This window comes from Trematomus bernacchii, unplaced genomic scaffold, assembly GCF_902827165.1.
Source record: "Trematomus bernacchii unplaced genomic scaffold, fTreBer1.1, whole genome shotgun sequence".
NCBI classification, from domain to species: Eukaryota; Metazoa; Chordata; class Actinopteri; order Perciformes; family Nototheniidae; genus Trematomus; species Trematomus bernacchii.
This window is the reverse complement of record NW_022987648.1, coordinates 10,443,867-10,471,555: the sequence shown is the minus strand read 5'-3', so window position 1 is coordinate 10,471,555 and position 27,689 is coordinate 10,443,867. Positions and strand designations below refer to the sequence as shown.

Here is a 27,689-nt window from a genome sequence, read left to right as displayed (position 1 = left end):
ACTGCCGTTGCAGGAAAGACGGCCGGCAAAAATCAACTGACTGTGTGAACGTGAAAATTAATAGAATATCCCCTCCCATCTTCAGAGCAATCTGACTATTATAACATTAGCGTTAAGAAAGCTTACTTAAATATCTGCCACGACATAAGTAACCGGATCAGAGTAACATTAAGTACAGTCCGCGGCACTGTGAGTGCAGACATCGATGTGTCCCATTATCATTCATATCATATCACATCATAATGTATCATATATTTCCTTATTTGAGTCAGCTTCTTGAGCCGTATCTGGCCGTGCAACACTCACAGTGTCACATACTGTATGCAGAAGTATTCTTTTAAGCAACACATTAAGTTGACGAAACACTCGAGTCAAATGTAATTAAAGTCAGATCCACTCGTGTCTTGGACGGGGCAGTGATATCATAAACCTGTTAATGTACGCATTCAAACACTTTTTCTTTTAGCAGCTGTATTCACCTTGCAGGTGCAGCTATGTGGCTTTTATCCTGGGTAAAGTGTTTAAGTCATGGATGTTTAAAGTTTAACTTCTTCATATTTGACTAATATTAAAGTTCACTTTTCATTCAGGAAGTATGACGCTGCGCTGTCAGTACGCTTCTCCGTGTTTGAGATTGGTCGAATGCTCCAAATACCACCCCTTTCATGTGAACGCGCACCTAACTAGATAGGACACGGCGGCTTGAGCGATCCACTTGATATCCGGCGTCGTAGTACAGCTTAGCGCCAGCGCGTATGTTTTGGCTTAGGCCAACCGGCTAACTCCAACATATCCAGGTTAGGTTGAACCAGCTTCGTAGTACAGGCCTCAGGGGTTCCCAAACTTTTTAGCCCGCGACCCCCAAAATAACAGTGCCAGAGACTGGCGACCCCTGTCAACGGGGGGGGGGGGTGCTAGTGGTTTAATTTAAGTTTTCCACACTCTCGCAATGGAGCGAGCTTAAGTTTCACTTTCGATTGCATGATATAGCCCAGCGCAACACCTTTTCAGGCGATTTGTGTAAAATCTGTTCTAGAAAAACGATGTGTTTTTTAGGATTTCAAGAAGCATATAGAACAAACAATGGATGTATTTTATGAACATTTATCCATGCTGAAAGTAGATTTAGATGTGTTAGGGGTTAGATAGAGATAAAAAATGCATCCGATAAAGCATTGCATGAAGTCTGTTGATGATCAGAGGCTGTTGTTGGGGCTGCAAAAACGTTTTTTTATTTTTTGTTTTGTAGGCAGACCATGCAGGCCTCAGAGTTAAACTTGGGCCTGCGACCATAGTTTTACTGTATTTTGTTTTGAAAATGCACAGCGGAGGTTTGTGTCGTACTACATGCGGTGTATTTTGCATATCTCTCAGTAGCCAACGATCTGTGAGTCTGTTGGTTCGGACATAAACTCCGTAATAAATGTAGTCTACATTTCATAAGAGGTGTAAAACCTGAGAGCATTTTAAATCGCATTTGAACTAAATGCTTATATAATCTGTAGTTGTATTTGTGTTGTTGATTTATTGTGTGAACGAGGCGATGTAGAGAAGGTTAAGCTGTCATTATTAGGCTGTTATGTGGCATTTATTTTACATTTTTGCATTTCACCAAGGTGCATATTTCCAATTAAGGGACTCAAACATTGTGCCTTGCACACACTTTCACAGATTGTCATCACTTCTACTGTGTTGTTGCTGATACAAAACTAAGGCGTTGTGCACACGGGAACGTTTGCGTTTATGCACAGTATGCGTATTCAAAAAAGTCTTCCGTTCACATGCATTCGTTTCATTTAACGTGTCTGTTCAAACGAGACCGCTGGAAACGCTGTAGTACATATGCCGGGACTGTAAGTGGCGCTGTAACTTCCGCCATAAAATACACCAAAAGCCACGAAGAAGACTCCGGAGCAGCCCCGCAGCAATGTTGCCATGGCTACCCTTCTGTTTATGCCCCGCGGTGGATTTAGCAACATGTAGTTCATGTAATTCTCCATGTCCACTTGTTGCTGATGGTTGTGGTAGAGGAGCTGTAGATTTTGCACTAATATCTGTAGCATGGTCAGTAGCAGTAGCACTAGCTACTGACAGGAGGAAGTGTGTGTGGCGATTGCTGGTATTCAGCGGGATATAGTAATTTCCTCAGCATGTAAATATATGGATAAATGCAACGGGGAAGTTAACTGAAAGAAACCGAATCTGTGGATATTGCATCGACCGACCAAGAAGCACGTCTCCGTGGAGAGGACGCGCTCAGAAAGAAAGATATTCTCTACAAACACCGGGTGAGATCGCTCCTCTGGGACACGCCGGTCCTCGTGTTTCCTTTTTTTGTGTGGATTATAAACATTTCTCTTTTTGCCGCCGACGGGCGCAGGAGCAATGAACAATAATGGCCTGGATTAGGCAGTAAAGACAATTTTGGTGTATCGCAGAGCGGACTGTTTAATTTTGTTTGTGTTGTTTGGCTGGAAAATTGTCAATATAATGGATCAATGCATGAAATCTGTTTATTTTGTTTAAGGAGTATATTGGGCGTTAACAATTCTGGTTTGCCTTTTATAATATTATTTCATTCAAGAACCCCTTGTGCGTTTAATTAACACAGCTATTTTTGATAGTTGATCATTACAGATGGCTACTGCCATGCTACAGCAGTGAGCAGGGGAGAGGTGGGGAGAGGTGGGGCTAGGAAATATGCGTATAGAGGTGATTACACGGACTCGGTTGACCCCCCAGAGCGTTTCGTTTGCAAATCTATCCACCTTGGGACCCGTTATCGTTTGTGGGGTCCGTTTCTATCGGCCTCGTGTAAATAATAGGGCTATACGCACGCGAAACTATGCAGATACAAGCAGTTTTCTCCTTGTGTAAACGGCGCCTAAGTATGGAGCTGACAGTACTGGGTAAGAACGCAGCTTTATTTAAGGACATTTTTCAATGCCTTTTGTAAAAACATCTGTTTAAACCAGACTGAATAAACAAACCATAAATACAGCGACTTCTACAGAAAGCTCAAGTAAAAAGGCTACAAACTGGTCAAATGAAAAACAAGATAATAAACTATTATGAACATTGGTAAAGACTGTTGTTTCGGTTTATAAACAGGATCTCGTATGACTCACGAAAACCGGGATGTCTCTTCCTCATTTGCTACAATAAGGGCCTGTGTCCTCATAGCGCCTTTTTCTGGCAGAAAGGCACTGGCAAGTCGCAAACTAGCATTGCTCCCTTGGAATATGTTATATGTTCTACTATCTATTTGTTTGACATTGTATTTTTCATCATGAGCACCAACCAGAGGATGCATGCTCTTACGCCTGTCATGACTTGATCTGACATCCAAAGGGAGGAGGACGATATAAATCACGCTCACTCTAGCCGTTCTGCTCTAGCTAATATGCTGTTTGGTCTTTGTTATTATAGTTTCCAACTCAAAGACACATTCAAAAACGTTCCCTCTAATTTCTACAATGACGTCACTGGTCACTTGATATATTTTTTACTCAAAGTGCTCAAAATAGCCACACAAAAATGGTGGGGAAGCGCTTTTTCTCAAGGCGGCCGAATGCGCAAGATTGTAACAGAGAAGGATCAGGATGCAGTACATGGTGTGTGTTTTTGTGTGTATCTGCTTGACATGATTGACTATTGATTAGACAGGCTAAGCCACCTGATACCTAAGGAAGCCTAAGCGTGAGCATGTTACAGAGAGACAGAGAAAGAGCAGTGTCTCACATTGATGAGTAACAATCAATGGAGACTCTACAGAATATAAAATACAAAGGGGAATGATGGGATGCGTGAACTGTAGTAGTCACATTACAGTATACGAAAAATAATCTCTGTAACATGTTCCAGATACACTGGCAACACAATTACACTTTCCTATTAAAACACTGGGGCAAATGTGTCAGACTTTTGATCTCTTCTGCTATCTGGCAGTTCAGACTGTGGCCATTTTGTAGACATTTGACATTTTAATAATAACATGTGTTCATGCTGGTGGGAGTATAAAAGGGTAAGAGCTTTATATATATATGATATAGCCCAGCGCAACACCTTTTCAGGCGATTTGTAGAAAATCTGTTCTAGAAAAACGATGTGTTTTTTAGGATTTCAAGAAGCATATAGAACAAACAATGGATGTATTTTATGAACATTTATCCATGCTGAAAGTAGATTTAGATGTGTTAGGAGTGAGATAGAGATTATTATCTAATATATACATCCGATGAAGCATTGCATGAAGTCTGTTGATGATCAGAGGCTGTTGTTGGGGCTGCATAAACGTTTTTTTATTTTTTGTTTTGTAGGCAGACCATGCAGGCCTCAGAGTTAAACTTGGGCCTGCGACCATAGTTTTACTGTATTTTGTTTTGAAAATCCACAGCGGAGGTTTGTTTCGTACTACATGCGGTGTATTTTGCATATCTCTCAGTAGCCAACGATCTGTGAGTCTGTTGGTTCGGACATAAACTCCGTAATAAATGTAGTCTACATTTCATAAGAGGTGTAAAACCTGAGAGCATTTAAAATCGCATTTGAACTAAATGCTTATATAATCTGTAGTTGTATTTGTGTTGTTGATTTATTGTGTGAACGAGGCGATGTAGAGAAGGTTAAGCTGTCATTATTAGGCTGTTATGTACTGTTGGAGTGGTAAGCAGGCCTATTGTTTTTCGATATTTGTAGAGTTAGATGGTCCGTGAGTGTTTTTTTATTGGTTAAGTGGTCCTTGGTATAAAAAAGTTTGAGAAACCACTTTGGGAACCCTTGTTCTAGACAACGTCCAAAGTTTTGTGAGGTTAATTAGCCACTGTGGATGGAACGCATATATAGTACAGTAACCCCCTGTTGCCTTTAGATCCTATGAGGAAATACATTGACATTTCAAAACCTTCTGATACAGAAAAAAAAATTCCTGGAAATCCATTCAGTAGTGGCCTCATGCCAAAAAGTGTCTCAAATAAAAAAAATAAACTACCAATAAAGTCATGAACATTTTTGAACAATTTAAAACTTCTCAGAGATTAAAGACAGAATTATGAGAAAAAAAATCTATATTTTGAATTCAGAAGAATACCTCTGCAAAAAAACAGCACTCATTTCTTGCACACTTACACACCGACAAATAGAAAAAACTCGGTCAAATCTAATGAGGTCGCATGGCAGCCATTATCACGCCCTGCTGGGTCCATCCCAATGCATCATGGGAAAGGCTATGCGCACAATGTCAAAGGTCAAATGTTCTAATTTAAAATGCTTTCAGCTCGCCTCAACCCAGGCTCAAGTAACAACTATTACTCTGGTTCAGCAGGCTGCCGGCAGAGTTATATTAGTTTGGTCGGCAAACTCAGGATTACTGTAAGCAAAAAACGGAGAACATCAGTTTCTGCAACTTTCTGACACTGCCTGATGTACTTATAAATAACTTAATGGAAGAGAGTAAATACACAAGATAAAAATGGAAAATTGTGAATAGGGGGAGTCAAAAATCAATTAGCCATGGTGTTTATCTTTTGGAAACATCTTGAAAATCTGTTTTGCTTTGGGGAAGGCTGGCATTAAACTGCTCCCCAGACAGCTTAAAGTCTATCATTGGTTATCTGGAAATTGCTGGATGTGAAGGCCTAGATAAAGTATAGCTAATGTACAGTTGAAAAATCACACAGACATAAACAGGCATTCAGATGTATATATATATTCAGAAAGTAATCCATGTTGTTTTCCGATGAAGGAACTGAAAAATAATGTGTTTTTATGGTCAAAGCTGACCGATAAATTGACCGGACTTCTTTCTGCGGATTGATCTGAAGCATATGGAAGCCTGATCAGAGCGTTCTTAGCTAGTCTCTTCCTCTAGCAACCATCTGCTATTGAGAAAAAAGTAGACAATTGAATGTCCAAATCAGAACTGGGAATTCAACTATGCCACGTAACAAGGTGGTGCAGGGTTGATATATTTTTGCACATTTATGGTACTTTCATGTTTTGTTCAGCAGGATAATCTCAACATATAACCAACAATGTTATAATAATTGGAGCGTTAATGCAATCGCCACAAGTAAATATTAGGCTATAAACAAACTACATGACTTTAAAACACCACCGCTAAGCTAAATACTGACTCAAGTTTGACGTGTTGAAGTTTACTCGTTTCATTTTTGTCCCTTGTTTGCAACCATCGTTTTAAAGACACGTAAAAGCAACAGGCAATCACAAATGGGTTATTCTTTTCTATTTTTGGGGGGAAATCTTGTAAGCTTTTGTTGTCAACATATATAGTATATATAAACAAATTGTGAAGTGTGGGGGAAGTCAAGAATTTGCTTGGGCTGCTGATTTGAATATGTAGTGTGCTGTTGTGGTATAAAATGAAATAGTCATGTATGAGCACCTACTTTTGTTAAAAATGTTAACTATGTTATATGCACACTATCACAGCCATTCTGTGCCTTGTCTTCATCCCACTTCACCAGATAAAAGCCCTATCCACTCGATATCACATAATTCTACCTCCAAACATAAGTAGTGCGCACTGACAGCTGCAGCAGAAAATGAAGTTGGATGTGTATGAATTTTGAGACGATAAGCATATCTAAGAACTGTGAAAAGGCTTCACAAGTGAATCGGCTGCTGTCACTGGTTGCGCTTAATTTATGTGTGACGCTAAAACAGAATCGGAGATGACAATCGCCCTGGATGTGTCAGTGAAGCCTCACCTTGTCTCTCAGATGATGTTCTGCTGCATCGATGTTCAAAGGGTCATCAAAGTTCAACAGGTCCTGGATCAGAGGCAAAGAGAGAAGACGACGTGAGGACAGAAAAGTTTTATCGAGAAAAAGTTGAAGAATAGCGAGTCATGAAAGTGATTAATCGTGAACGCAAAACCCTTTGTCTTCTTATTAGAGAACTTTGCATAGGTCAATAATCCTATCTGTAAGGCACATTTTGTTTCCAAAAAACCAACTGCAGAGGAAGATATTGCCCATTCAGCACTATTTGCAGTCTGCAATGTCACCCTGGATTCTGCAAGTGGGGAAAAATAAAGCATTATAATGATGATGTTGCCGTAGAGACAATGCGCAACAAGCGAGGCAAGTGGAGTGTTATTAGAGATAAAAGAAGAGGAAGGCCTGAGAGGTTGTATCCTTATTAGGAGGTGAGATTTAGGGCATGACCACACATCAATGCAGATTACCATCATCATTATCATCAGAGCCAGTGATGACTTCTGGGTAAATTCAATCGATGATGGATTTATGCAAGCTTGAGGTTAGCAAAGTATGCCTATCTGGGCCAAACTAAATAATCTCATTCCTTTCAGCTGCTTATTTACGGTTGCTTTGGCATCCAAATGTTTAATTAATCAGACAAATGTCCGGGTCATTAACAAGATTGTAACATATCCTCCATTCCATTTGATATTTGAAAGCATGTTCGCAGTCATTTTCACATAATTAAATCCTATTTAGCTTGTCTATATTTAAATTGTATTCTGAACGATTAAACATTTCCACATTTGTTCCTTTAACATAACTTAAAATCTGATTTGTTATCTTAATCTTCCAAAGAATCTGTAATGAATCACTGTATGAATGAGCAAAAAGGGACATCCAGAACCAGCTGGGGAGGCATTTACACAACCATAATGCGTTGCTATTTCCCTTACGTCTCAAAGTGTTGTTCATAATGAGAAAGACAATTTCCCTAATTCCCCAATGATTGTATTATTTCAGGTTTAAAGAGCGACATAATCAGTGCTTGGACTCAATCATTGATTTAACCTACATACCACACTCATGTGATTCAGTTCAATACTTTGTGTCAAAGAAGTAGAAATAAATACTTTCCTTTTATTTTTTAGATTTTATGGAAAACTGCATTCAAAGATATAGGTTTAACATTTATTTTTCTAAAATCTGCACAAATTATATATGTTCTGGCCATTTAACCGGTCACTATCGCATCTTAAAGCAGAGGCTACTCAGTATTGGCTTATTGGTGGTTTGTGAACTACCTCTCTGAAAGGTCCCAATGTGTTCACTTTGATGGGCTGTCTTCTGAGTGGTTGAACATTGCTAATGGTGTTCCTCAAGGTTCTGTTTTAGGTCCACTTTTATTCTCCATATATATCAACAGTTTAGATGAAAATGTGGATGAAGCTACGTTACATTTTATGCGGATGATACCGTGATGTACTGTGCAGGTCCCTCCATTAAGGAGGCGGTTGTTAAATTACAGGCTGTTTTTAACATTATTCAGACTCAGCTCTCTGAACTTAAGCTTCTTTTAAATGTTGATAAAACCAAGGTAATGCTTTTTTCAAAAGCTAAAAAGACACCAGAGCCTGTTTTAGATATTGTTATATGCAAGGACAAGTACTAAAAGTGGTTGCCTGTTATAAATACCTAGGTATCTGGCTTGATGATTGTCTTACTTTTAAACTTCATGTCAATAACCTGCTTAAAAAGCTGAGAGTTAGACTAGGTTTCTTTTTCAGAAACAAGTCCTGTTTCTCGCTTGAGGCCAGGAAAAGGCTAGTCACTGTGACCTTTTTACCTGTGCTGGACTATGGTGATTTGTTGTATATGAATGCACCTGCCCATTACCTGCACAAGTTAGATGCCGCCTATCACAGCGCACTGAGATTTATCACAAATTGTAAAGCACTTACACATCACTGTACCCTGTATGCCAAGGCAGGTTTGCCATCACTTACTGTACGGAGGCTCAGTCATTGGTACACGTTTATTTATAAAGCTTTGTTGGGTAAACTCCCGTATTATATCTGCTCTCTGATAACACAGAGAGTTGCAAGCAGCTATTGTCTGAGATCGCATGATGTAGTATTGTTAGATGTGCCAAGAGCAAGGACTGTCTTAGGTAAGACAGCTTTTATGTGCGCAGCTCCACTTGCTTGGAACAATCTTCAGCAAGAATTGAAACTGAGCAATCTCATTCCTCTGCATGTTTTTAAAGCTAGGCTAAATGAAATGCTCGTTGATACTATGGGTACTTGTAAATGTCTATAACTATGTAAATGTATCCTGTAAATATAATGTATGATGTCCTTTATTGTTTTATGTTTCATGTGGAACCTATATGCTGCAGGTCTCCCTTGAAAAAGAGATCTATGATCTCAATGGGACCAATCTGGTTAAATAAAGAGATGATATGTAATCAAAAATGTATATTTAGGCAGTTTATCTTTAAACAACAAATCCATGTTAAAGGTGGGGTAGGTAATTTTGGAGAAACCAGCTCGAGTGCGCTAGAATTTGAAAATACACAGCCGGAAAAAATCTGCCACTTCCTTACAGAGCCCCTCCTCCAACACACACGAACGCGCACATGACCAATGAGGGCACGAGATAAGTTTGTGCACAGATGGAAGGCTGACAGGCAGGTAGGCCATCCAGTTATTTTAGCCGGGCCGGCTAAAATGATTGGTCGTGCTTTTTACAGTACTACGGCTTCCACAGATGATGTTTTTTTATGGATTTTTTGTCAAAGCACTTAAGATATTCATTGCTATCGGGATGTTAAGAGCATTCCATGGAATATAACAAAAAGTGTATCTCGAGCAGGTTTCTCAAACTTACCTACCCCACCTTTAATAGATACAAAAAAATGCAAAACTTACAGTAAACAAGGAGTTCAATCCCCAGACAATGTCCTAGAAAAAAGAAGAATGAAAGAAGTATTAATAATGAATAGTCAAATAGTATCACAGTATTACATTTAAATTCACATATATTCTTGTCACAACAGATTATATATAACAAAAGTTAGCAACAGAGTGCAAGTAAAAATATGTACTATAATATATAGTGTTTGCATATACATAAAGAATATACTAAACATTTGTACACAACCAAATCTATCTAAAGTATTAGCTGATAATACCAACATGTATTTCAATTGGCTGTATAAAGCTGACGTGATACATTTTTATCTGTGTCTTATAACACGGATCCTGGAATACCCCAAAGATATACTATGTAAAACAAAGCGAGTAAACCAGCATTTGACCTTCACAAGGATTGCAGAATTTCTCAGACATTTCCCTTGAGACAAAGCACATTGGTACAAAAGATATAAGTTCAAAACCATCAAGTCCCTCTATCTTCTAGCATCAGGAGCCATGGGACTCTTTAATGTACCACTGTAACATGCAGGGCAGGACTCTAAAGTACTGTACGCCTGAAAGCAGCTATAGGCATGAGGGTTCTGTGTATGAAAAAGAAAACAACAGCGACATTATAATTGCCCTTTTTATACTGTAGCTTATGACTGTCGGTATCCCAAAGGAAAAGCAAGGCTGAACATCAAGGATCTTGTCGAGTTTTAATACAATTTGTAAATGGGCAAAGTAAAAATAAATATTAACGCTAAACCTCTGTTCCAACTAAACACAGCAGTCACATAGCGATGGCTATACAAATTGTTTTGGGAAGTTTTATTTCTGCTGCAATGAACTGTGAGGTGGTTCTGTGATTAACAATTTAAAATGCATGCTCTCAGGGATTCCGTTCAATTATCTTTCGCTCATTCCATTTATTTCATTTACATAATGAAATTAGGCTTTCAACGGTTATAGAAGCAAATGAAAAAATCTCTTGCAGAGAATAGCCGACTGAATCACACAGCTAAGGAGAGCAGACTGTAGATTAAAATAGAGGAAATTATTATCAGTGCACCACGATAAAAATAGCAGGTATTGTCTGGGACTGAATAATAAGACTTTGAAATGTATATTCTCCAATGTCATTTTCCCTAATTGAGCTGTCCATTTTCTGCAGCTCAAGTGGTGTATAACTCCAGGGGGCCAGAAAGCAGCAATATCAGCTCTTCTATTACTTTATTCTCAGTTGTTGAAAAGTTGAAGCATCACTAGCGGCAAGAAGTACCATATGTTCACATGACAGCTCCTTTGTTAACATTTTGTCTGTATAAAGTGCCAGATTAACTTGTATTTTTATGAGTGTATATATACAGCAGTTTAAAATAAATAGATATAGAAAAAGAGAAATATATTCAGTTGAAATTAAAGGGGCTCTATTATGCAAATGTCCAGGTTCATAATTCTATTTTGTGCCTCTCCTGCGACATGTCTCCATGCTTTAATGTTCAAAAAGCTCTTTATTTTTCTCATACTGCCTGTGCTGCAGCACCTCTTTTCACCCTCTGTCTGAAACCCGAGCCCAGTCTGCTCTGATTGGTTGGCTGGCCAGCTCTGTTGGGAAGACTATGCTATAACACCCCTTGTTTTTCATTTAATTGTTTATTTGAACCGGGACAGTGCACATTAATGAACATTTTAAACAAAATAATGTTTTTAAATGTAAATGAGCCGGATTTTAGCTTTGAGCTAGTTTCCATCCGTAGTCCCGTCACATACAACATTTATGAACATAACATTTATATACATGGCAAACAGAAATACATGATATGCAGAAAGAGCATGAGCAGCATACAAGCATTTACCACAAGGCAGTACAATGTAGCAGCAACGACATATAAAGTGCAGGAGGAGATAACAGAGCTACATAAAGTGCAAAAAAAGTGCTACATAAAGTGCAAGAGGAGATACCCCTGTATTAAACTGCATTTAGCGGTGATCGCACGTCTGTTTGTTTCTCAACCATTCTTTGAGTTGACCTTTAAAACTATTGAGAGTGAAACAATCCCGTATCTCAGTTGGGAGGCTATTCCACAATGAGCTGCCTTTAATGGAGAGGACATTTTGTCCAAAGGTGGTCCGTCTGCGGTGGACTTCACAGTCTCCTCTGGTTTCTGACCTAGTGCAGCATCCAGTGTGTTTTTTGTGGATGAATTCCCCTTGTTGTTAAATACCAATTATGTGCAATATATATGTATATATATATATATGCCGTTAGTAGCTGTGCAATATATAGTATACATGGCTGCTATATCTCACAACTGTTACAGGATGTGTATTTTGTAAATAGTGTAATTTATTTTGAATTTTTTGTCTTTAATATCTTTGGGTAATATTAAGCTGTCTTTTGCTCTTTTCTTGCTGTAACAAATGCAAATGTCCTCTCTGTTGGACGGATAAAGGTATTCTGATTCTGATTGGTCAACCTCTTGGATGTCCTGATCCTTAGCCTATCACGTACAATGTGTTGGGGCGTGTTCCATAGTGAGGTATTTTTGTTACGGAAGTAAACAAAGGAGTCCAATGAAGGCGTTTCAGGCAGGAGGGGGGATGTGTGGAAGAGAAACTCCCTCTGGAGAGAACTTTGGGAATTTAGCCTTTGCGAAGGTATTTTGTGTGGCACTGTCCGTGTTGGTGTGTGTGTGTGGGCTGAAGTGGAGAACAGTGGTGACCAGTGAAGAGGGACATCATCACCCACTCAAAAACAAACACAATCCTTTCTGACTCACAGCTTTAGCACTTACTTTTTCTGGCGGATTGTTTTGCACTCTCTGACACACATGAACCCGAGCCCGCTCGCACGCATATGACCACATCACATCTACGTCTAAGTAAACAACAAAGGACTGCATTCAAACTTGGACCAGGAAATAAAAACAAACACAGCCACAGAGGCCAGGGATTGAATGGTGGACATGAAAAAATCAGCCACATCAATGTAGTAGAGGGAAACATTTTACAAATGGTTTCATGGCAGCAGCAAAAGAGAAAAGTCTTCAGTCTGGATTTAAAAGAAGTGTGTTGCAGTGGACCTGCAGTTTTCTTGTATTTTGTTCCAGATATATGGAGCATAATGATCGAATGCTGCTTCTCCATGTTTTGTTCTGACTCTGGGGGCAAAAAAAGCAGACCTGTCGCAGAACACCTGAGAGTCTTTGAAAGACATGAAGCCAGTGTAAAGATCTCCGAACTGGATTAATAAGATCCACTTTCTCAGTGTCAGTGAGGCCTCCAGCAGCCGTGTCTAGTATAGTCTACTGAAGGTACATGCATGGTGGTTCCAAGTTTTTCCAAGTCCCGCTGTGACATAAATCCTTTAATCCCAGATATATTCTTAAAGTGATAGTAGGCTGACTTCGAGTTGTCTTGATGTGACTGTCGAAATCCAGGTCTGGTCCAAACCAAACCAAACAAACACAAAGATTAGCACGTATTCTCTATGAAAAGCTTCTTTCCTTGCAGCAACTTCATTTACTCAAGGCCGCGGTGGAGAAGAAACTGAGACTGAAGTATGTTATAAATAGACCTATTTGTGTGTATTTCCGAGTTTTGTGAATTGTCAATGAAATGCTATTAACTATTTGCGACAAGAGAACATTTTATATTTTAAATTATTTGTGTTGCCACAGTTCTGGATAAGCTCTGTTTGTTGATCAGAGAAGGGGCTAGAAAAGGGCAGATATATGTGTTGAAAGGAAAGAATAGATATATTTAATTTATTTATACATACTGTACAGGGGGATGAAATTAATGGAAAGCAATGTTTCTATGGAGAGAGCTTTTACTATTGGTTTTGGCAGAATAGAGTGGAAAGGTCTTCGGAAAGTTTCTTCAAAGTGGAAATCAATACCTAGATGTGGGGTTTTCTAGTCAATAGAAGGTTTATCCTAACTGTATAATGTGTTGCTATTATGGCAACGAATTCCACTATTTTATATCGTCTACCAGAAAACTCCAGGAACCATTTCAGCTGTATTCATAATAGTTCTCTGGGGAAGTAAATAGAAGAACCCTAGAGAACTTTGGATGGTATATTGTTCACAGTGCACACAAATTAAATCAATAAAATGCTATAGAAGAATATACTAGAGCTTCCCGAATCTGGTAATGCTCAGTTTGCTAGCCTAGTTTGGTCGCTGACGGGCCATTACGTTTATTCGAAACAAACTCCTGTCTTGGTAGTGTCATGCAATCTATTGCTCTTTCCATAACAAATCTTAATCCTAACTGAATATAGCATCATAGCTAGCTAGTAAGCTACGATAGCATCCTTCCCATTTCTTTGACAATAAGCTCTGTCACTTGCTATTGGTCAATGGCCCGACTTCCTGTGTCAAAGTTCGATCAAGTTCTATGCCAAACATGACATCAACACATAGTGTGATGGCTTATTTGGTTCAAAATGTACTGTAGATATAAAATATTGGGGGGAAATGTGTTAATGTGACACTAAGGTTTCAGTTGCACCACTGAAATGACTTTTTATAAAAAGAAACAGATTTGACAAAACAATTGTTTTTTTCGAGCCACACTTTCATGGCAAATGTCCCATTTCCTTTTGGTGTATTGTAGGATTTAATCATGCGAAGAGTAAAATAATGTGTTTGCTTATGGTGACAGTAAGGACATCGCTCTGAAACAAATTGATCTAGCTGGAGAATGTTAATTATGTAAACAATGTACATCATTACGCACAGGAAATAGAAGAGAAAATAGATTTTCTGAATATAGAGAAGACCCTTAAAGTACGTTAATGTGTGCAGACAGCAAAAACAAGGCGAAAGGAGAGGGATAGAACTTTAAGAGAACAACCCTAGGGGATAAGACAAATCCTGACAATAACTACAGTCTTGGCAAGAAACTCAAAGGCACCAAGAGGATTTACTGTATGACCCTCTAGACTTTTTAAATCTAGTACTGGAGACAAGGGAGCTCTGAAAAGTCTCTGAAAAAAATCCCTGTCTCTCCACTAACTTCACACATTATGCATGCATTTACATATTTTCATTATTACAACTGCATCCGAGTGCAGAGATCGAGAGGAATGTTGATCTAGCTTTGCGTCCCTGTTGAGAAGCACAGATAGGTGCCGATTGGATCAGAATGTTGAAGACAAAATTAAACATGTGAGAGAGAGCTTCATCGTACCACTACTTTCAGTTCCAAGCGGTAGTTGTAATCAAACATAATTATAATCAAATCTTGAATAGGGATGGCAGAGGCGTACTTTCTTTGAACTTCAGCAAATGTTTCTTGCAGAAAGTGCATTTTTGGAAGGGTAAAATAAGTCGAGGCACTCTTTATTATGCAGCTGAAAAACCTTCCATTGGGAAATGTACCTTGCACAGCTCCGCAAAATGTTTTTGTTGTGTCCTGAAGATATTCCATAGTGCTTTCAACAGCCCTTAGCAATATTTCTCACACCCCCATTGTGTCAGGGCTTGATAAAGAAAATGCCAAATGTTGAGGGCTGTTGCAATCAGTTCTAAAGTGTTTGTAAATGATCCACTGAATGTAGACGGTGGTTAACAATACAACTCTGTTCAATAGCTCCATGACTTCTTCTTGATTTTGACACATTTTAAACACTTTTACAAGACCACAGATAGTCCTATTTGAGATCACGTTTGTGTAACTAAAACCTCTAGAGACACAGGTTTATTAAGAATCTTGTGATTCCATTGTATTTCCTTTGTATTTTACCAGCAAATGGGACCATTGGTTTTGATTTTGGCCCCTTTAATGTTTACCTTAATGTTTACATTTAAGGGGCCCTATTATGGTCATTTTCAGGTTCATATTTGTATTTTGTGCCGCTTTAATTATCCAAAAGTGCTTTATTTTTCTCATACTGCCTGTGCTGCAGCACCTCTTTTCACCCTCTGAAAGGTGCGCGAATCCTGTCATTCCCTCAGCCAAAACTTAAAAAAGACAGATGAATTCATGCTACATTAACGTTCCTTGTTCTAGATTCTCCGCACTACACCTTCGGCAAGCCCGGAGCGAAAACTTTGCATGGCTTTGCTAAATGCTAGGTCGATAGCAAATAAAACGTTCCTGCTAAACGACTTCTTCACCTCTCGTGAACTGGATTTTATGTTTCTGACGGAGACCTGGGTCCACGCTGGCGAGTATACACCGTTCTCTGAACTTCTTCCTCCTGACTGTACATTCTTCAGCTCCCCCCGTGCCACCGGCCATGGTGGGGGCATAGCATCAGTGTTTAGAGCTAGCCTCCAATGCCGATTGCTTCACCCTGTAACTAGCTATGCTAGCTGTGAGTTGCATCTTTTTGAACTGAACCCGGCCTCGCCTATACTCTGCGCAGTCGTGTATCGTCCGCCAAAGTGCAATAAGGATTTCATAAATGACTTTTTTGACTTTCTGTCCGGGATCATGGTGAAATATGATCGTGTTTTGATCTCCGGAGACTTCAATGTCCATGTGTGTTGCGAGTCCAAACCTCTGGTTAGGGACTTTTTAAATCTCCTTGATTCTTTTGGTCTCGTTCCGTCCGTGGCTGGCCCAACACACGGAAAAGGACACACTTTGGACTTAGTATTATCGTTTGGACTGTCTGTATCTGTGGATGAAATATGTGCAGCAACGCGTATCTCAGACCATTTACCGGTTCTGTTTACAACCTCCATCCCTTCCGCAGGAGTCGAATCACGTGCCCCTGCGCGTCGTCTACGTTCAATTAACCCCTTGACTGCCTCACAGTTTTCTGATGTTTTTAATGCTTCTCCGATCTGTAAATTAGAGGTGAACTGTGCTTTTAGTGCTGATGAGCTTATCTCCTGTACCTCATGTACCCTAATACTGGATTCTGTTGCTCCTCTTACGCTTAGACGCACCAAAGTTCTATCAGAGCCGTGGCTCAATGACTGTACTCATGCTCTTAGACGCGCTTGCAGACGTGCAGAGAGAAAATTGAAAAAGGATAAACTCCATGTCTCCCTAGAAATCCTTCGTGCTTGCCTTTCTGACTACCAGACGGCAGTCAAAGCAGCCAAAACAGAGCACATTTCTCTGCTAATCTCCAAAAACAGCCATAAACCTCAGGTTATTTTTAATGTCCTCAACTCGATCATTAATCCCTGTGATGTTTCTCCAATTGTGCCATCGACTACTCTCTGTGATAAGTTTCTTACATTTTTTATTGAAAAAGTATCTGCTCTTAGGCTAGCCCACACGAATGCTACCCCAGATCCTGCTCCTTTTCTGTGCCCTGCTGTCCTCGACCACTTTGAGCCTGTATCCCTCTCTTCTCTCTCGGATGTAGTCATGCACCTGCGGCCGACAAACTGCACCTCAGACAGCATTCCCTCTCGCTTTCTCAGAGATGTTTTCGAATCAGTTGGAGCAAGTATTTTATTACTTATAAACACCTCTCTTAGCTCAGGATGTGTCCCAGCTGCCTTCAAACATGCCGTGGTCAAGCCACTACTTAAAAAGAAAAATCTCGACCCCTCCATTCTCGCACATTTTAGGCCCATCTCCCAGCTACCTTTTTTATCTAAAGCCCTGGAGCGAGTAGTCTACACCCAGCTGCAGTCGTTCTTAATCATGCATGGAATCCATGAAAAGTTTCAGTCTGGCTTCAAACCCATGCACAGTACTGAAACAGCCCTTTTAAGAGTTTTTAATGATCTGCTCCTAGCCGCCGACTCAGGTAGCCCAGCTGTCCTGGTGCTGTTAGACCTGACAGCTGACTTTGACACTGTGGACCATAGCATCCTGCTGTCACGGCTTGAACAGTCCGCTGGCATCACAGGCTCTGCCCTTGCATGGTTCAGGTCCTACCTGACAGACCGTAGCTTCTCAGTGCAGCTAGGTACCTTCTCCTCTGCCAAAGCCCCTCTTACCTGTGGGGTTCCCCAAGGCTAAATTCTGGGCCCCATCCTTTTTCTACTGTACATACTGCCCCTAGGTTCAATTCTCATAAAACACAACATCCCCTTCCACTGCTACGCCGACGATGTACAGATCTATCTGCCACTCAATTCAAATGTCAACTCATTACAGCTATTGATGGACTGCTTAGCAGAGATCAAATCCTGGCTTAGCCGAAATGTCCTCAACCTCAACGAGAGCAAGACTGAGGTTATCTTATGAGCAGGTCTCCCTTGAAAAAGAGATCAATGATCTCAATGGGATACAACCTGGATAAATAAAGGTTTGAAATGAAATGAAATGAATCTTTTTTGGACCCCAACCTCCAGCCTCCCAGGTTGATATTCTGGGCTCCCTCAAAAACAATATCCCCCCCTCTGTCACGAACCTTGGAGTGACCTTCAATAGCGCTTTTAAATTTGATAAACAGGTCAGCAGCATAGTCAAAACCTTAAAATACGACTATTGGCTAAGACCAAGTCGTTTTTATCTTTTAAAGACCTGGAAAGGGTTATAAACGCCTTTGTAACCACAAGGTTGGACTACTGCAATGCTCTGTACGTGGGTATGGATCAGGCGTCAATAAGACGCCTGCAGCTAGTGCAGAACGCAGCTGCACGTCTACTCACTGGCCACAAAAAGCGTGACCACATCACCCCAATTCTGGCCTCACTGCACTGGCTTCCAATTCGGTTCCGAATTGATTTTAAAATCCTTTTATTTGTTTTTAAAGCACTAAATGGGCTGGCTCCGGCCTATATAGCTGAACTCCTCCAGCGCTACACCCCAGCCAGAGCTTTAAGGTCTGCTGACCAGCTGCTGCTGGTAGTGTGTGTGTGTGTGTGTGGTGTGTGTGTGTGTGTGTGTGTGTGTGTGTGTGTGTGTGTGTGTGTGTGTGTGTGTGTGTGTGTGTGTGTGTGTGTGTGTGTGTGTGTGTGTGTGTGTGTGTGTGCGTGCGCGCGCCTGCGTGTGTGTGTGCGTGTGTGTGTGTGTGAGTGAGTGAATGTGGAGACACTGTGATGGATCGTTGGAGCTATGTGCAGCTCAAGGCATATATGCTCGAACGGGAGCTGCCTGGACGCTGCAATCATGTTGCACGCACTATCCGTGGTGAGTGTGCTGACTTTTCTGGCTACCTGCATAAAGTCAAGTGCTCGGCGCAGTTGTCGGCGAAATGTCGCTCCTCTGTTTTTATTGAAACAGCTCCTTATATCCATTAGCGCAGCTAGCTAGCATCAGTTGCTAACAACAACAACAACACGTAAGGTGTGCCTCGCTCGCGCCACACATACACACACCCTCCCGGTCCTCCCGATGGCCAGTCCGGGCCTGCCGGTGAGCGTGGAAGTGTGGTCTGCCACAAGCGGGCGGCAGGAGCGGGGCTGTCAGCATCAGCTTGTAGATGGTATTTTAAACTCGATGCGCTCTGAAACTACGGAGCGGCCAAGGACAAAAAATACACGTGTTAATCGCGTTAAAATAATTAGTGGCGTTAATATTTTTATTTAGGTAGTTATTAACGCGTTAACTTGACAGCCCTAGTTTTTATGTGATTGTAGTATTTATTACATGTACAGCACTTTGGCCCGACCAAAAATCGCTTTTAAATGTGCTTTATAAATAAAGCTTGATTTGATTTGATTTGATTTGATTTAGATAAAGATGTCCCTATTCAAAAAACCCTTAAGCTTAAAGATTCTTCTGAAAGAAAGTTACATTTTCTTTTTGAATTAAATGCAAATGATGTACCTTTAATGTTCTAGTGGGGGCCCAGCCTGTGCCGTCGATAGAGTGCTCCCGCAATAAGCTGAAATAAAATAAAGAGAAACACAGACATTTAACATTTGTAAGTATTACCAAGGAAATGTTGTGGCATCGCCAAATGTGTATCCCAAGAAAACTCCAAGACTACCGTTTATAAAATCTCAAAGAAAATGGTAACATTTGCGAGAATGTTATTGAATGTCTTTAAGGGTTTGTCCATCCAATTTCAGGGACTGCAGGGGAAATGGATATCTAGCGAAGGGAATACTATCTTTCATTTGCTTTTTCCATCAACTTCCTAGCAGGACGAATGTAGCATAGAATAAAATAATAGAAGCAAGGTGTAGGTGGCATTACCTCAAACAGATCTCTCCGTTCTCTGTGATGTTAGGATGCCATATTCTGGTCAGACATCTCACTTTAGGAGGCTGGAAATAACGTGAAGAAACACAATTGTTATGGGGGTCAGATAATCTTTGTACAATACAAGTCTTTACAGAAAGGAGAAAATGGAGCTAAAACAAATGCTTTTGCTGCTAGTAAGTAGTGTATATAGACGTGTAAGTATATGTATATGGGCATTTTGCTTTTAGTATATTACCAGTTTTAGAATTAACACCTAGACGTTTTGCCTTTTGTAAGCTATTCACATTCATCCAACATATGTAATATCGTGATGACCAAAGATACAATTTCTCCGTGGATAATTAGTCAAATGCTCTACAAAATAATTCATTGATAATTTCAATGATGTGCTTATGCAATTTAAAAACATCAAACCCATGTTTAGTATTGACCTGCAAGGCACCCTCAGATAGACAAATGGCAAAGAATATCTCCTTCTTTTCTTGTTGATAATTATGATAAGCCAAATACAACAGCGCTCCCAGATAGATTACCATTTTTGGTTGGTCAACATGAAGGCTTTTATGCCTATTGTATCAGCAATAAATGTTCCATATCCAAATACTGTATGTTTTGGGCTTTTTTTGTTGTTTGTAAGTTTTCAGGTTGCAAAAAAGAATTCACACAAGGTTTCTATATTAACTCAGTTTCAAAGTTTGATGATATAAAGCCATCTTACCTGTTATCAAAATGTCTGTACATTTAGAATAACATGAAAATGTGGACTATTTTCAAATCAGAAAATATATTTATGCATTCTTTGGATTGCTGAGATTTCTATAACTATGTTTTAACAGTGAAAGGTGCCTGTGTGAAATGACTATAATCATGTAATCTGAAAATGTTCAATTCCTTTAACTACAGGGAAGCTCTGTCAGGGATAATGAAAAGTACATAGGATGTTAATAATAGTGACAGACCTCGGGAAAAGGCAAGGAAGAAAAGGTTGTTTTGCTTTTTCTCAACATGCAAATGCATTTTTTATTGCGATCTTGTGGTTTCCTTTGGTTGAAATAATGTAGTGGCAATTTCTTATATTACTTTATATGGTAAATCCAAATGCAACGCTTATATGATGAAAAGTGTACTCAGTAACCCAGTTTTCATTGCTCGACTTGTTGTTCACCCAGATGCTTCCTGCCAAGGTCATATTTGAACAGTACAGGTATTGTTCCTCAGAAGAACATTGCAAGATAACAGTCAGGAGAAAGTGTTATCTCTCTTTGTCTGCACAGCAACAGTTACAAAAAGAGCGCCAAGGTCCTCTATAAATCACACACACACATTTACCTCTGTGTGCACTCCTGCAGACTATTATATACTCTGTATGACATGTACCGTCGAAGCTTCGAATAAAGAACCACAAATACAACTCTGTTTGCATCGGACCAGTTTTATTATATTATTATTACTAGTACATCTCCGGATCATTGACGAGTGAAAGTTTCCACAACAATACATCCTCAACCTGTAATTGAATGAAACCGTGCTGCAGGTCGTAATGTCTTTTCACTAAATCCCAATAACAAACAGACTGCAAAATCTCTTATACTGTGCGCATATTTCAATAAAGTCAATTCACTTTGGCACCCTTTTCCAAATCTCAAATAAATCCAGATATTATTTACAGCCCATATTAATTGTTCAGTTGATCCCTTCTAAATTAAGATTATCTCTGAGTCATTATTAGTCATTGCTATTATTGGATTCCATCAGTTCTGGGCACTTCCCGTGCTGTGTAACTGCTAAACTAAAAAATGTTGGTTAACTTGATGGATAGAAACCCAATTACACGACAGACCTAACTTAAATCCTGTAAGTCTGAAGGAAAATCAATGACACGCTGTTTAGAAAAGTCAAGGAATGGATATTTGTAATGTGAGCTACAGGTAAGACTTCAAACCAGGCTGATGACTGATTTGTTGTGCTTGTTGGGCCATGTAAACCCTCACACAGCTTTAAAAGTGACTTTATTACAGGTCATACACTGATAAAGAGTGCTTCTGAAACCATCTGAGTCATATTCTCTTACCCAAAGTCAGTCAGTGGTGTAATTCTCTACTTCAAGCCACTGGGGCCAACATTATGAATAGATTAACCTTTCATGAATGAACGTTTATTATTTATCAGTCCGTGGCAGGTGTCATAAACTGCCACAGAACAGAGAGAAACTGTGTGTGATAAAAGGCTCAGAAAAAAGACTGAGATACAAGGCACACATACATGTTCAGGGTTACATACGGACAAAAACAAAAGATACCCCCACACACACAGGCACACACTGGCACGGTGAGATAAAGCCAAGAATGAATAGAAGAACAGAAAAAAACACGCAAGTCATGAAGGTCAGGTGGAAAATAATATGCGGTTATTTGAAGTCCTTCCACTAAGAGATAAGAAAATGCCACTACTTTGATATCATTTATGAATTGTATTGAAAGGAAATGTGATATTAATGCCATTTGCTTACATTTCACATTACATTTAGATTTTTAGGGCACCACTACTGTGCTGGAGAATGTTTCATGCAAAGCAAATCTGGAAGTTTCTATTCAAACACAGGAAGCTGCTGCCAAATGCATATATGCATAAAATACAGCCCAGACTATTACTTTCCAAAATGATGAGAGATAATTGGAACACTTACCACCATGTTATAGGCTTCTGGGACATCTATTTCAAACTGAAACCTTCCACTTTGGTAGTAGCCCTCATCTGGAAGAAAATGGAGGAAAAAAACAGAAGAGAAGGGATTTCAATAATGAACACACGACAATAGAGTTTGTGTTTAATGACAATCATTCATGTACAAAGGCCAATGGAAAGAGGGCTTTAACCATTGACCTAAGTCAGGTTTCCAACTAATTGTAAAGCACATTTTTATAGAATAAAAAAAAATCTGCAGAAGAAAATTGTGATTGATGCTTGTTTCCATGCACTACCGTTTTTTAGGAATTGATTAAAAGAAATAGGCAGTGGCTGTTGCCAATTGCATACTGGAAGAAGAAGAAATGGTTAAAAGCTTGCCAGTCGGATCTGATTTAAAGATGAAGCGTGTGACGACCGTCGTTGATATGAAGGAAGTTGCATCTGAACTCAAACATGAAAGAAGACAGCGGAGATAGTCCAGCAAATGGAGAAGTAAATCTTATCTCAGGGGAGTAAAGACCTGGGGCCTCATTTATAACGCCTTGCGTAGGATTGACGTGAGAAGGTTGCTTACGTAGTACAAAGCAAAAAAATAGGTACAGACATTTTCCGACATTTTCCGATTCACAAAACATTGCGTACCGGCGTAGGAAGTGCGTACGGCACTTCCTACGCCTGTTTCCCTTTATAAATCACAATCGACTCGAAATGCGGCGCAGCTTTTGCAGGCTTCACGTAACGCCCATATTTGCCTATAAATAGTCAAAGAAACGCCCATTCATTCATTCTGACTGACTGCATGAAGAAGATCGCAGGAAATTACGACAGAACAGCTAAAAAAGACATCTCACACCGTGTCAGATTTAGGTTATTGTGGGGAGGTCGAGATAAATCATATTGTTTGGTGGATGCAGTTTGAACCAGAGTAGCAGCATGGAGGTCGGATCGTCACCAAAATAAATAAATAAGTGGTCCGAAAAAAGTTAATGACAAAAAAAATACACATAACCTTCCTCAGGCAGTGTGTTTGTCCCGGGGACAGGAGACACCCCCTTGATGAGAAACTGTAAGAAATGATCGGGGAATCCCTCCGGATTGGATCTGAATTATTTTTGTTGTATTTGGTGGTTTGTGTTCCAGCTGTCGATCAGCAACTATATATCCATAATCCACCAGTTAAAGGAAATACAACTAATGTGTTGTGTTATATTAGCTGTACAATTTACCACATATGGTGTTCTTAGTTTCCATACCTCCTGTGTTTTACGAGCGACTTATCAAGTCTTGGCAAACGGCATAAAACACGATTAAACGTGATAGTATATAAAACCATGCTCGTATCTACAACCTATAGAAATGCAAAACGGCGTCAGTTTAGACGTAATTCTGTCCTCCTGCTTACCGCATCATTTATGAGAAAACATTTCATAACATTAACACAACATATTCGAGGTGGTTTTAAATAATATATCCGTATTTATTTATTTCTCCAAGTTATGTTTTTGTGTGCACTGAGGAGTCTCAAACAGGCGTTTGTTTAATCATTTTAAGATTGGCTTTAATCAATGTTTGAAAATGAATTCTTCATATGATAAATGAGAGGTAACATTTTATTTATGGTATTATTTCCACATATTTCTCTCCATTCTTCCTTCTGCCAACGGTGTCGCAGTTTCTCGTCTCTCCCGTTTGTGTGCTTAGTGCGTACGCATGGGTTAGAGTTTGCGTGGAGGACAGCACATTTTCCCGTCAAGTTAGTATTTTATAAATCGCAAACATTGCGTAGAAACTGGCGTACGCCATTTTTTGAGCGTATATCCCTTTATAAATGAGGCCCCTGATGTCTGACCTTTCAATGAAAACATTCTGAAGGTCAAACATAATCATGGCTTAATCCTCCATTTCAATCTCGCAATGGCGGACTTCATTACACAAACACACGAACACACACACACTTTCACACCTAGTACACCACAATCATTGGGAACAGACCAATCCTGTTCTTGTTCTTTAAGATATGTGTCGGCAGTTTAGTCATCATTAGAAAGGTAGATTGTAGAGGGGAATGTTAATGGGCTGCTGCTCAACCAAGTGAGCTAGGCAGCAGCCCATTAACCAATCATGTTTGAGCGGGTTTTGTTTACATGCAGGTCAAAATGTAATCTCAGACCAAGCAAAATTGGCTCTGTCCAACAACAATTGAGTAACGATTGGCTAAAGATAAACCATTAACTGAGTGTGAAATGGCATCTTGTGAAAAACTCTGGTCATGGACTTTGCCTTTTAACTCAGTTCTTCTTTTGCTAATCCGCATATAAAAAATGACAGGCCCATGGCAAATAGAGTCTTGGCTACATCGGAACCCCCAAAATATTTGAATGGTTTTCAACCGGTCAAATTGTCCTCAGGCCAATATCTGACAAGTTTCAAGATTGTGCTTGGAAAAATGAAGAGAAAACACATATGCAAGAAGAAAAACAAGTATGAGATTTTTACGCACATTAAAGATAAGATTTTTCTTAGTCAATTGCGGCAATTTCTTCGATAGGTTACTAGGTTTGTAAGCTGTCTCTCTCCGTCAGCCACTCTCCTCATCTCTCCCTACCTGTAGCCTTTCAAGCCACTTAAAGGTTCATAGAGGACATAGGATGTGAGGGGACTTTAATTAGTTGGATAGCTGTGATCTTATTGTGTCACGCTGTCAGAAAAGGACAGGAATAACACAGCACTTACCAATTAACACAGGATCAGTTTTGGACAAAATAAATAAGTGGACTAATCGGACCTCACACAGGTGGACTGATACTCGTGACATCGTCTGAGAGAGATAGACAGAAAAGGAAAGTCCTTGAAAATAAGCTGTGTAATGACCTAACCTGTTTATGTGCTCTATTAACTGAGCAGCCAGTATCCAATTTTGCACCTTTAGTCTAAAAGTACCTTGCTGAACTTTTGTAAATGGACTATAAAATATACTTCGATTACATACTATAGTTAAATATACAAAAACACAAAAATATTAAAAACACCTTAAAACATAAAGCAATACAAATGTACAAAAGAAAATGGTTATTTATTGCTCTGACACGGTAACAATAGCACTTAAAAGTCGTGTTTTTATTTACACCCATTAAGCATTGGCATAAAGGCAAGCTGTTCTCATTCTCGACTGTCGTCTGTGTTCTCAAACACTGAGCAATTTGAGATAAGGCCTGCTTTGTAAAAGAGCTGTCCTACCGCCCTCCCAGATACCATTCACTGCAACAAAGACAGAGGTACAATTGAATTAGACCGCACAAACAGTCCTCCCTGTATTATTAATGTGCAGAGATAGAGGGAGTGAAACACTGTGTGAAAAAGAGATACCGCAGTTAGGCAGTACGAAGGTTAACAAAAGAAACCGCTATAGATCCAAACCAAGGGCTGGATGGATATAAAAAAAGAGAATAACAAAAAGTAACAAACTGAAAGGGCGAAAGAAAGACAGCAGACAGAAAGCATCTACTGACTAAAAGTGCCAGTCAGAGGTCAGAAATAATTAATGAGTGTCTTCAGTTTACTGGAACAATGAGTCTTTTCCAGCACAGGCCTGCATACCTGTGACAGTTGACAAGCTAGCTAGCAGAGTTTGTTCAATAACCAAATCTTGACCAACCAGAAATGCACCAATGTCAAATTTCTCAGCCGATAACAAAACAATGCTAAGATTCGCAATATAGCTAGAGCCAGATACAAATGCTTATGTTTTTCGGAAAACAAGTACAACTGTTTTTCAGCCTTTCATCACATTAACTCTGAATAAGCCCAATCGGCCGTTACATTGGTGTTTCCCTATTACATATTGCTAAATTAACAGTAACCAAACCAAAACGTTCATCCCACAACAGTATAGCGGTACTTAGTGGAACAAAAAACACAATAGGCGCGTTCACACCGGAGTACTTTTCCCCGTACTTTTCCCGTTTAGTTCCGTTAGTACCCCTTATGTTGCGTTCACACCAAAAAGAGTACTTAGTGCCGGGAACTTTTACCCCCATTTTTAGTGCCTGCTAGAGAGGTGGTACCAAAAAAGTACCAAAAAAGTACCAATTTCTATTGGCTGGGCAAATTGCAAACCACGCCCCGTAAAACTCTGAAAAGTTTTGTGAAGCCGCCATTGTATTTGTGGCATTAGCATTATTAGCATTAGCATTAGCCCCGCGCACCAATGGAGAGAGAATAACTTATGGCAACACAAAAAAAAAATGGGAGCGGTGGAGTGATGAGGAGGTGTCGGCGTTCTGGCGATTTACTCGGAAGGCTTCAGTAGAAGCTGCTGGGAGTCCCCAACTCCGGGGACTTCCGGCCAGGGACTTCGGGTGGCAGTATACGCCGTGAAGTTGTTTGCGGGCTGCCAGTAAACCCAAAGCAGAAGAAGAAGAAGTGACGTCAGCGGCTTCATTTGCGTAATCTTCCCTCAGGGAACTTATTCCGGTGTGAACGCGATCTGTACTTAGTTCCATGGGGGTACTAAGTGCCGGGCACTAAGTGCCGGCACTAAGTACGGCAAAGTATTTGGTGTGAAAGCGGCTATTAGTACCAAAGTATGTTTCCCAGGACGTTGAGGGCATCCCAATACAGGAAACTCTGCAATACAAATAATACTGAAATGCAGCATGGCTATAAAACACGCTTTACCCATACAGCTGTACTGTAACTGTTACATGAGCACGTACATGCACACGCCTGTGCAGAGATGAACTTTTGATGACCGCCTGTGTAACCTCATTGGCTGTCCTTCAACAGAAAAACAACCCCACCAGCAGCAACAAAGCACCACCAACCTCCAACAATGGCATAATCACTGAAACCCCAATGTGTAATTATCTTACTATTATTTTCTTTCTTTTTTTGGCCAAGCGTCCGTTTGGCAAGCCAACATTTAAATGCTTTTGATTCTGCTCCAAAATAGGGAATCCACAAATAGACCAAAGGCAAAGTGTCTGTTTTAGAAAGACACGAGACAAACTTAAGCATAATTCATCTCAAGTTTGGAGGTTTGCAAAGCCATATAACTATAAGCGTATGAATACCCAAGCCCAGACATGACACACATCGTCACTCTGTGGAAAAGCTGTTAACACAAGTTTGAACTTCACAACTTGCAAGAAGAACCAAAGGTGTTACAGACATTTTTCAAATAACTGTAAGATAAGATTGCTACCTAAGATCCTTGCACAAAGTATTGACTGAGTCTTTCTTTATGTGCTTTTTTTTGTTGCCAAAATGAGGTCATTGTGTGTAT

At 39.9% G+C, this 27,689-nt stretch overlaps 1 protein-coding gene across 1 annotated transcript in view; it reads right to left on the bottom strand.

Annotated features, from left to right (window-relative positions):
- ube2f (ubiquitin-conjugating enzyme E2F (putative)) overlaps positions 1-27,689 on the bottom strand; it is a 55,706-nt gene that overhangs the window by 13,853 nt on the left and 14,164 nt on the right. The window contains exons 5-9 of the mRNA XM_034134401.1: positions 22,404-22,471; positions 19,709-19,779; positions 19,337-19,394; positions 9,653-9,685; positions 6,729-6,791 (exon numbers count right to left, since the gene is read on the bottom strand). Coding sequence (XP_033990292.1) covers positions 6,729-6,791; positions 9,653-9,685; positions 19,337-19,394; positions 19,709-19,779; positions 22,404-22,471 — 293 coding nt within the window. The remainder of the gene's footprint in view (positions 1-6,728; positions 6,792-9,652; positions 9,686-19,336; positions 19,395-19,708; positions 19,780-22,403; positions 22,472-27,689) is intronic.